Below are 12,122 nucleotides of genomic sequence, written 5' to 3'. Positions count from 1 at the left end.
CTTACTATTGATTAATAAAATTGCTTCCTATTATGGGCATGGTCCTTATAGGCGTTTTCAAAAATATTCAAAAAGTTTACAACTGAGCTTGTAGATCTGCAATTACCCCTGTTTTTGCCATGGCTATAGGATGTGCAATACAAGTATAAAGTTTGCCTCATTTCTTATACAAACCACCCATCCACAAACTTTCAGCTGAAAGGACTGTTGAAAGGACTGTTTTCAGTTGAAACTTTCTTTTGTCAAGTCGAAGCATCATTCAGTCTTTAGAATCACAGCAGCATAACAACAATCAACAACATGCCTCAGTACAGTTTAAATGAGGAGAAATTTCAGTCCGCAGAATGTATTTCCCTGGGTGAACCAAATCTCCAGGTAGAACATAATGATTCCAGGAAAAAGACAGTCTGGTCAAGTAGGTCGGAGTGGCTTATTGTCTGTATCAGCCTAGAAACTAAATTTCGAAGCCCTTTACAACCCACTACACCCCTGGGAGATGGCCTTGCTGAGGTGTGCGCGCCAAACCTGCGTCATCTCCCAGTACTCCCGTCCCTTTCTCACCTCTGGGGTTGCACTTTTGTCCCTGTCTCCTTCTCTTCCCCTTTCCTTTGTTTTCTTCACTTGTCCAGTATGTCTGTGTCCTTTTTTTGGCTTATGTTTTTCTCACAGTTTGAGATTATTTCTCTCTCTGTCTCCCAATCCCCTGTGCTCCTGTGCCCCTGTGCTCCTGTACTTGTGAGAACTGTGTGTACTGTGTGGACAGTACTGACTTCATCTCTCCTCAGCCACTCTTTTTCATCCTCACTTCTTTTCTAGTAAAAGATCAATTAGGAGGTGTGTGTGTGTGTGTGTGTGTGTGTGTGTGTGTGTGTGTGTGTGTGTGTGTGTGTGTGTGTGTGTGTGTGTGTGTGTGTGTGTGTGTGTGTGTGTGTGTGTGTGTGTGTGTGTGTGTGTGTGTGTGTGTGTGTGTGTGTGTGTGTGTGTGTGTGTGTGTGTGTGTGTGTGTGTGTGTGTGTGTGTGTGTGTGTGTGTAGTTCACAGACAGGGACAGTTAGCTGGGGAATGAGATCACAGTGAGTCAGAACACACACCTACACTGTCTTCTGCCTCTATCATAACAGTGTGACTCACGTGTTGGTGATTCAATGTGAACTAGGAAGATGCACTCAGTACAGTGAAAATCTCCACAAGGGCGCGTATCCTAATAATGGGGGATGTATGCAATTACATTTCTACCTACAGCCATGAAAGGGTAGCTTGGCATGTGCTGATTACATGTTGTCTCTGCTGTCTTCCTTCCGCTGTCTCTCATACGCATTCATTGTCAACCTCTCCCATCTTTCTCTTTGACTCCAGCTCGCATTGAGTTTACACTGTAAAGGTTTCTATGATCCTCGTTTCTTATATAAACCACCCATCCCCAAGCATGACACACTTTCAACTGAGAAGACTGAAAAATATGCGTTTTGTCAGGCAAAATGTCAACACGACAACGAAGCATCAATCAGTCTTTAGAGTCACAGCATCATAATAACACACATCATTCACAACAACACGCCTCCATTTTTTACAGTTTAAATGAGGAGACATTTCAGCCCTCTTCTCTGGGTGAACAAAATCTCCGAGTAGAACGTTACGACAGCTTGGACTGAGTTGAATGTGCGCGGACATTCAAACTCTGAAATAGTGCGACATGAGATTACAGTTGTACATTGTCTCTGTCAGTTTTGGGCAGAGAGAGAAGGAGAGCAATATTAAAGGGACTACACCATGAATTTTAACTTTTTCTTCTTTTTTGTGTGTTTTTGGTCTCCCCTACCTCTCTTCTATCCTCAAAAATACCCCAGTTTGAACACTCAGGCTTTCACAGCAAATCTGGGGTTTCTGTAAATTGGTCTCAAAACAGGCCAAACTGATTTGGTCCCTGACGTGACGTCACGTCAGGGAACAATTCATTTTCTTATTTTTATTTTTTCCACACAGAACCAGGAGATAACATGCATACAAACTGTCTCAATAGCGCCCCGTGCCAAACAGGACAATGTGGTATTGCAGGTAAAAGTGCTTTATAAGCCAGAGAGAAGTTAGTTGGAATGAGTATATCTGAGGCTTGATTTAGGCTCAAACCTTTTGAAAAACGTTTGAGGGACATAAACAATATGATATTAAATATTATTATTATTTTTTAAATTCATGGTGTAGTTCCTTTAAGCCAGGGGTTTGACACTTGACACTTTTTCTGCCTACAAGCTCACTTCTATAAGATCTTGATTGTTCCCCACCCCCAACGTTGTGATCCCAAACCTACACAACCCACATGGTAAAAAAGAGTGTTAATTTAACTCTGAGTTAACCCATTAAAACCGGGAAAGCCTCTGTGTCATTTTAGATTTTAGACATATTTTATACTTTGGCTTTATACCCCTAGGGGGTCCTCAAGGTTACTACAGGGGGCGTCACCAAACCTTTGTGTGATTGGAACCTTTTTTTTCTTTTCCCACTAATCACTTGAACCGTAGCGTCCCTATTCTGAGGGGAACATTTGCCGAAAATAGCAGATCTACAAGCTCACAATGTGTCGATCTGCTGTTTTCAGCGAAGAGATTTGGTGTAGAGGGGGGGGGGGGGGATGGGCAGACCAATTACAGAGCCAGAGGTCAAGTTTAAGGTATTGAGTGGTTAAATGTCTGAAAATACACATTAACAGGAATCCAACATAGACTATTAATAGAAAACATCATGTGTAAATAACACCGATAGTGCTGTCAGTCTATGAAGCTATCTATGAAATATATGAAAAAGTCTAATCTGCAACACAATTTTATGCAATACGTAGTTGGGGTCCCTGCTGTACAGTATCTCTCTCTCAGACAAGGGGTCCTTGGCCTGAAAAACGTTGAAGACCCCTGATCTAGAGTATAATTCTCTTCTCTTTGCTCTGACCTTCTCCCGTTTGCTATTGTGTTGTTCTCCCTCTATAACCAGCCCTCTCCATCTTCTCCCAGTATGTGTCTCCTCTCTCCTCTGGCTCTCCCCCTTCCTTCTCCTCCCATCTGACACAGGCATTAGGCTGAATCTCACGCACTGACACATGGTAATACTACAGATAGGGCCTGTGTGTGTGTGTGTGTGTGTGTGTGTGTGTGTGTGTGTGTGTGTGCGTGTGTGTGTGTGTGTGTGTGAGTGGGAGTGGGATTGATAGTGATGGATGAGGGTAGGTCGGCTGCCAATGAATACAGCCTGCCTGCCCTTCTGATAGTGCATCTGTGCGTGTGTGTGTGCATGAGTGAGCATGTGTGATCTTACGTGTGCGTGTGTGTGCGTGTGCATGTGCGTGCGCGTGACCGCGTGTGTATTTGTGTATGCAAGAGGTGGTAATTATATTACTCTGTGTGTGTGTGTGTGTGTGTGCGTGTGTATTTGTGTATGCAAGAGGTGGTAATTATATTACTGCCTGAGCTGGTGTGTGTGTGTGTTCATGTAAATGTGGCCTGGGAGCAGGGTGGGGACGAGGGGCTCCCAAATGAATTGGAGCCTTGCTTTGACACAGGACAGTCTGGCCTTGTGGTACGTGTAAACATTGCCCACAGGGACAGTCATCCCTATAGCCCCATTTGCGACATCTGTTTTTTTTTTTTTTAAGAAAGGGCCAGTACCATGATTTAGTTCCAGTTGGATTCAACAGCGTTTGGAACAACTCCACGCTGCTGCATGCTAATTACTTGACCGATTCCTAATTGGCTCCTTTTTTCAATTTGTCATCCTATAATGGCCTATTGACACATCCATGTCTTGTGCCGAGTACCCTTCAGAGACTGTTATCTTTCAAAACAAACAAATAAATGGTGCATTTATATAGCGCCTTTATTCAAGGTGCTTTACAATGTGCATTACATTCACCCATTCACACACCGACTGTGGAGGAAACCAACCTGCTCATCGGGGGCAATTAGGGGTCCAGTGTCTTGGACACTTCGTCACTAACTCTGTGGGGAGCCCGGGATCGAACTGGGAACTTTCCGGTTCCCAAGCGTCCGCTCTACCTCCTGAGCCACTGCCGTACCAAGTCAATTGCGGAGCAAGCTATTGGATGTTAGAGCAGACGCTTGCTTGCAGGCACTTCACGAATGCACTTATCTTGTACATTCTATGGAACACTCATTTCTGGTGAAAGAACGTCACTACTGATAATATGCCAGAGATCCTTGTATTCAAATTGACCTCCAGAGGATCCTTTGTGATCGAATTTGGCCTTAAGTTTAGCTGCCTTACTGGCAGTGCCTGTGGCAAAAAGCAGAAGAAAGACTTGGATAGAGCTCACTGTGAAAGTAGGACAGACATAGCTGGAGAATTAAGCTCAACCCAAAAATTTCTTCTAAATCCTAACAGTTTTCTGAAAAACCCTATGTTGCTACAGTATATGAGTGGTTCTCAAACCTTTTCATGTCCAGGACCCCCAAAATGATGTGTATTTGGCCGCAGACCCCCATTTCAAAATATTTTGTTCCAGGGACCCCCAGACGCAAAGATTTGAGTTACAAATGTTTGCTTTAAAAAACACATATATTCAAAGATTTGCACACATTTTCACGATTTTTCAAAAATAGCAGATCTACAAGCTCATGAGCTATGAGCTTGTAGATCTGCTATGTTTGAATAGCCAAAGTATAAAATAATGGTTATAGCTAAAATCTAAAATGACACAGATGCTTTCCCGGATCGAATGGGTGGTGAGAGCTTCGGGAGCGGGTGTAGAGCTTGCATTGTTTCTACTGGACATTATGAAGTGTGTAGGGGAGTTCGGAGGGAGGGGGGTTCAAAATATTTTCTAAACGTTGCGACTAAAGTCACAAACTGGCACATCAATAAGTCTAACAGCGTCTGTGAGTCCCTCCCATGTCTCAGGGATTGCTGATTCATTTGGTGTAAATTTTTGCATGCATGCATGCATGCATGTGTGCGCCTCACGATCTTGAATGAGTCATCGTATGACTTCACAGTGAGAAGCCACACTGCATTGGCTCAGATGAGTGTGGCAGTATCAAGGTACTGTAAAATGCAGCACCGCCATGATTTAAGTCAACCCTTCTTTCAACCTTTTCCATCCTTCTCTTTCAGTTTTCGCCTTTTTTTTGTCTTTCTTTCTTGGTTGAAAGTGGTTAACCCATTAAGACCTGAAGCCGATTCTAGAAATGTGTTCGAAATCCCAACAGTATTCTGAAAAACCTATGTTTCTATATCAGTGGTTCTCAACCTTTTTCATGTCAAGGACCCCCAAAATGATATGTATTTGGCCGCCGACCCCCATCTCAAAATATTCTGTTCCAGGGACCCCCAGAAGCAAAGATTACAAATGTTCGCTTTAAAACAATATATATTCCAAGATTTGCACACATTTTCATGATTTTTTCAAAAATAGCAGATCTACAAGCTCATATGAGCTTGTATATCTGCTATTTTTGAATAGCCAAAGTGTAAAATAAAGCTTTTTTAGCTCAAATCAAGAAGTGGCACAGATACGTCCCAGGTCTTAATGGGTTAAGCCTGTCTGTGTTTTTATTTATTTATATTTAACCAGTGAAAAGAATGAACAAGAGCTAACTAAATGATAACTACATGGATCCATATACGGGATCCCTTGAAACACAGGTTTTTTTCCCCCATTTGTTGAACGTTTTGGTCATAAAAGCTTTCCGTCCAGCATCCGACAGCGACGATATGCTAATCACTTCTCCCACCCTGGCATTGTGAGTGTAATAAGAGCTAGGATGTTTTTGCTTCAGCTTCTCTCTCTTCTCTCTCTGCCCCTCTCTCTCACTACTACGTTTTTTATGAATGACAGTAGTGAATGTAATCTCTCTCTCAGGCAGTAGCTTTTCATGCTCTGGTGCTTCTGTCACTGTGTGTTTTTCAGATGACAAACTCCTTTTAATATTTGAGTCATATCGGAACAGATATACTGTTTCAGGATATGTATATATGTTGTCCAATATGCAGTGACATGAAAACATTTTGTACAAAACTTAATGCAGAAAAAGATTGATGCATGGGTTAATTTAGAAATTGGTCCCTTTGTGTTTTTTATTTATCTATAGTTATTATTATTATTTTTGGTAGATGAACAGTAGACTGACAGGAAACGGGGAGAGAGATGGGGGGGGGGGTGACACGCTGCAAAGGTCGTCGGGATCGGGACTCGAACCCGTTACCAGCCTAGGTGCCCAGACGGCTACGCCAGCCGCCCGGGCCATTTATAGTTTTTAATAAAGATTAAATTCCTAGTGAAGGCACACAACGAACTGCATGGCAAAGTTGTTACAAGCCTTGAAAAAGCAGATGAAGTCATCCTATTTAATTACTGCATACGTCTTCTCTGAGCCTTTATGCTACTTAACATTCTGTCTTTGCACAGAGGGTGGGGGAATAGTCCGGTAGACCTGGTTGAGATGGTACCCGATAAAATCTTCAGTGTTCATTTAACAGTGTTCATAGTGTACAAATGGTCAATTCTTACACTCTCTCAGAATGAAATGAACACTGAAGATTTTGCATTTTGTTTTGTTGCAAAAATCTTCACTAATTTCTCTGTCTCCTTATGCAGGAGACAAAACTAAATGCTTAGAGTACTTATACTCAAGTACAGTGCAACTAGCGGCAGAATGTTTTGTTGACTGTAAAATCAATGTAGTGCAGTATCTGGTCGATGATGCTGTAATTCACCGGACATAATGTGGCCTGAATAGTCCTGAGGTGGCAAACCTTTGCTGGACTCCAACCAACGCTCCAACCAACGCTAATAATTATTGTGTGACCCAAATATGCTGGCAGGTCATGTTAGGAGATGGCTAATGGAGTGGGGAACACTTCCATGTACAAAGTGTCACATGTTTGAAATGTGGAGGAAAACTCTTCCTTTGAAAAACTTGTATGACTCATTGCTCTCTCTTTCTCTCTCTCTCTCTCTCCCTCTCTCTCTCTCTCCAGCTCTCACCCACTGACAAGAGTTTGGAGTTTGACAGAGACTTCCGTATAAGGCATTATGCAGGAGATGTGGTGTAAGTATCTTTGTTACTCAAACTTTTATCTATCCATGAAGGCTGTTACCTAGTGCAGCTCTTTCCTTGGCACCGCCTTGGTTTTCATTTGTACGTTTACATGCGTTCAGAACATTTTATTGTTAAGTCTGATTCATACTTGGTTGCGTGCCAGTGCTGCGTGCCGAAAATGGCTGATTCACAAGCTCACTGGGCTTGTACTGTAGATCGCACTGTGAGCGATACGACACGTTGTGAGCTTGTAGAATGGGCTAGTTTCATTGTGCGACACCGGAGGCAGCTGCAGTGGCAGAGAGCATGGTGCATCCTACTTTTATCAATGGTCCTTGGGTTGCTTCTACAACTCGAATATAGTAAACCTAATTGTATTCATTTGACATAATTACAGTAGGAAAGACAAGAGTGAAATGCAAGCCATGATGTTGAGAATTGTTGTGACACAATATTGTTAAAACACTGTTAACACACACAAACACAATTACATCACATTTTTACCACATGATGGTGATAAAAATGACATCCTAAATTCTCAATCCTCATAGCTCTTGGACATCACTCAAATGAATAAAGCCTACATCCTATGTAACACGTTGGGCTGCTGTTTCTGAGCCCATCTGTGTGGGAAGCTACAGTTACCCAGGGGAGAGGCCCTGACTCTCACAACTTGATTGATCCCTGAGCCACTTAGCGCAGGCAGGAGCTTATAGCACCCTGCCTGGCTATTTATGGTACACTGATCACTAAGGCGAGCATGCATTAAACATAAGCATACATTAACTATGGCCCGATAAGACAGGACTGAGGGAATTACAGGCATAAAGCTGCTCTCAGGTTAAATGGTTGAGCTGCTGAGCCTATCCTACTTATAGTTGGGAGGTTAGTCTTTGTGTCAGTACTGGGTTGAATTAGAGCAGTGTTTCTCAAACAGTTTTGGTCGCAGACCCGTTTTTATGATTTGCAAGTATGGTTGACGGTACGTATGTATGTATGCAGTATGGTTGACGGTTCTGCTAAATGACTGTAATGGTACTGCTGACCATTTTCCAAAGCATATCGTGATTCGTTCGTTTTTTGAGTAAGCCACTGCAAACATGCAGAGAATTGAAACTTTCTAGTTCTACTTTCTAGTTTCAAGTACACAGCACATTAAACACATTCCACAGTGACTTTTTCATCAAGGTGACATCGTTATGGGCACTTGGGAGGCGCAGTGTTAAAGTATCTGCCCACCAGCGCAGAGGTTGTGGGTTCGAATCCACCGTGGTGCATCCGGCTTTGTCGAGCTATACGAACACAATTGGCCCGTGTTCGGGGGAGGGAAGCCCCGCGGGGAGGGTGTCTCTGCATGTATTCCTACGGGCTGGGGCGGCACCGGTCAGCAGGGAGTGTTGGGTGGGAGAGTAGGACAAAGGCTCTACGTCCTCCCGGTGGGGGGTAACATTTTAATTGTTGACTGTGTGTTTGTGCACCTTTGCTTCCACAGGTACTCTGTGTCGGGTTTCATTGATAAGAACAAAGACACACTCTTCCAGGATTTTAAGAGGCTGCTGTACAACAGGTAAGAGTTGACATGCACACACACACACACACACACACACACACACACACACACACACACACACACACACACACACACACACTCACACTCACACACATTTTCCGGGCAGCTCTTTGATTGTACAACAGCCCCTGAAGCGCTGAACAACTCAGGACAAGGCTTATTAATCTCACTCTTATCTCCCACTTGCCTCATCTCGTCTTGTCTGGGCTTTTGTTGTCAGATTCTTCTCTGTTGATGTGAGTGAGCGTTACATAATCCTCCCCGGTCTTTCTTTTGAGTTTACTACAGTACGTTTCATAAGGTTTTGGACAAGCTAAAGTTGGTGCCGTTATTTAATGCATAATCAATTATAGACCCGAAATTGGAGGAAACAATCGGTCCAACAACCAAAGTAAATGAGAAAAGCTTTTGCTTACTCCAAATATTAAAGCATCAAGTAACTGATGCCCTGGTCAAAAGGGGGTCATTTCTATGTTCCCCGGGTTCTGTGTTCCCCACTTACCTTAGGGTTAAGGTTAGTGAAAGCGGGGAACATAGATAAAGTGTTTGATTAAGAAAGTTGCCAGGCAAAAAGAGCTGTTCCGATTATATATATTTATTTAAACAGAGTGACATTCTCCATTCTCTTCCTCAACTGAATGATATATTCTTCATGAGTTGATTTATTTGATTGATGGATTTTTTTCAACCACTATTGCTGCTGTAGTTTACATACTGTATTGGTCTTGTTCCTGTCCAGTTCCAACACTGTGCTGAAGGCAATGTGGCCAGAAGGCAAGCTGGGCATCACTGAGGTCACCAAGCGTCCCCTGACTGCCGGCACACTCTTCAAGAACTCCATGATCTTGTTGGTGGAGAACCTGGCTTGCAAGGTGAAGGGGGGGAAGGATCGTTAATTAATTTCGGAGGTGTTTTTGTCAGGTTTTCATACACTTGTTATCTAACTGTCACCCCCCCCCCCCCCCCCCAACCTGTGTAGGAACCCTACTACGTGCGCTGCATCAAACCCAATGATGTCAAGTCCCCTCTGCTGTTTGAGCATGAGCGCTGCCGACACCAGGTGGAGTACCTGGGGCTGCTGGAGAACGTCAGAGTCCGTCGTGCCGGCTTCGCTTACCGACAGACTTATCCCCGCTTCCTACAGAGGTACGGTAGCCTGTCACCAACCAGGTCTTAGCCCTTTGAACAAGTTTAGGATAATGCCATGGACAACATGGAATACATAATGATGTGTTGGTGTTAGTCATGAGAGAAGAAGCCACGTGGCATGGGAAAGGGAGGGGTGACCGCCTACTGCACGTGATCGCTGATCGCAGTTTATCAGTTGTTTTTTGTGATTTAGTAGTAGAAGCAGGCCTCCCATATATGGCCCAAATGCCTAGTAGTAGGAAGTAGTTGCTCAGCCATTTAGCGCGCAGACCATGTGCTCCTTGAGAGTCGCGAGGACCCACATTCGATCTAGTCTGCACTATTCTTGTTAAGAAGCCAAAAAAATGCCTGTTTTAGTTTTATTAGATACATATTAATGTGCTTAAGTGCCCAAAAGTGCTACCAGTGCAAACCATCACCACTCATCAGATTTTATCAATGCAAACTGAAGACCCGATGGGTCAAAATGGATGCACTTTTGGGTACTTTAATATGTATTAAACCACTTTTTGAGTTTAACTGATTAATGTTATTTTTGCAGGAGACATACACATTTTATTTTCACTTCTAAAAAGCATGCCATTTGGGTGCATACAGGGTTGTGAGGGTCTGGAATTTTGTATTACTGCTGTGAAAAAGGAGCGTAACCCCGCTGTTAACACAGTTGTGTGTATATATTCAATTGAACGTACTCATAGGACCACAATGGAAACAAGTCCCCAGGACTTTTTGTGTTATCCTTTTAGCCTAAATGTCTGACTGTACCTGATGCTGTTTACATTTCTGACTAATAAAGTATTCAATCAATCAATCAATCAAGCCGAGAAATAACGAATAATCGGACACAGAAAATAATTCCCCATAGCTCCACCCACTAGTGCGAATCTGAAGTGACTACTGTAAGTTTTGTTTCTTCCCAAAAGCCCTAAACATACTATCAGATGGAAGACAGTTGATGATAGTTAAGCAATAATTATTGTGTTTTTGGTAAGCTTATGAATGCATTTTTTAACACGTTGCAAACAGTACGACATGTACAAGTTGACAAGCTATGCTAAAAGGATAACACAAAAAGGGGCAAAGAATAGGCATGGGATTCATTAATTAATTTTAGACCAGATTATGGTTACATTTAGGTAGAGGTTTGATGTGGTCAGTTTTTGATACTGGAATATTTACTTATACATGCTGACATTATCTCTAATGCCATTCTGATCCCAGTCTGCATGTAGATTCTTACCCTGGTCTCTGTTGGTACTTATCTATGCTGAACGTCGTGCACTGTATTCCCAGAGTGGTCGTTATTAGCAGCATCACACCCATCTGTTCAGAGCTAATGATGTACTGTTTATTCAACCCCTTTCAAAAGCAGCAGCATCACACTTCACAAACAAACGTAAATAAACCAATTACAGTCAAGCTGTTAAAACCAAGCTGAAGTGTTCATGGTTAAAACACACAAATACATCATTTATGTATTAGAAACTCAAAGTTGAAGAAATAACTGGGGTCTTGGTGCTCATTGTCTCCGATGGTGTAAATGTATTGACACTATTGTTTCTATTTATTATGTTTCAGCACACGCCAGCTTTAGACTGGGTATTTATTTCCCCAGTCGATGGAATTACGTTTGTCGACATGATGGAAATATAGATTTCTCCTGCATAGATCAGCCACGCAAAATGTAGATAGCATATCAGGATTATTAAACTGCTCTGCACAATCGAGGGAGACTGGGGGTTAGAGAAACAGGCTTGTGATGGAAAGACCACCAGTTTGATTCTCCCATTTGGCTGGGGGGTTCTGGGGGAGGGGGTTGCACCTCTCCCCTCCGTTCACAACTTATATGTTACGGCTAAAGCCCTGTATACTTTGTCGTACCGCAAATAGCAAAAATAACTGATCAAGAAGCTCACAATGCGTCGCATCGCAATGCGTTTTTTTACTTGTAGATCTGCTATTTTTGCCAATTTTGAAGACTTCAAAAAATATATATATATATAATGACATGACCAAAACAGCCATGTGCCTTTGTCTTTAAGCACGACCCTGATCTCCCACCAGCTTCAGCAGAGGTTTTGCTCAGTGGCCAGTAGCATCATGGTGGAGCCACACAGCTCCGTGTGTGAGTGTGAATAATGTATGGACCCTTCATCCAAATGCAAGAACTGCCTTCAAGTTGAGGCCATGGATATGTTCTCAGTCAATATTCCTGGTTAAATAGTGGTTAGAGAACATACGCAACACAGTGACTTGGTGGCCCAACCTGCTTATGTTCAGCTGGCTTTGCGTCGTTTTTCGTCTGTACAGGAAGCACGTAAGTCCCCTCTTCCTCTGTGTTCAGTCAGAGATGTCAG

The 12,122-nt window shown here is 42.9% G+C and overlaps 1 protein-coding gene across 1 annotated transcript in view; it reads left to right on the top strand.

Moving 5' to 3' along the window:
- Window positions 1–12,122, top strand: part of myo1d (myosin 1D) — a 147,138-nt gene that overhangs the window by 51,065 nt on the left and 83,951 nt on the right. Inside the window, exons 12-15 of the mRNA XM_080455315.1 lie at window positions 6,985–7,055; window positions 8,539–8,613; window positions 9,356–9,488; window positions 9,596–9,762. Of these exons, the coding sequence (XP_080311441.1) occupies window positions 6,985–7,055; window positions 8,539–8,613; window positions 9,356–9,488; window positions 9,596–9,762 (446 nt within the window). The remainder of the gene's footprint in view (window positions 1–6,984; window positions 7,056–8,538; window positions 8,614–9,355; window positions 9,489–9,595; window positions 9,763–12,122) is intronic.

The sequence above is a fragment of the Gymnoscopelus braueri genome, assembly GCF_963280865.1.
Source record: "Gymnoscopelus braueri genome assembly, chromosome: 17".
In the NCBI taxonomy this organism is placed as follows: Eukaryota; Metazoa; Chordata; class Actinopteri; order Myctophiformes; family Myctophidae; genus Gymnoscopelus; species Gymnoscopelus braueri.
The sequence above is the reverse complement of the archived record's forward strand: the minus strand, read 5'-3'. Positions and strand labels throughout refer to the sequence as shown.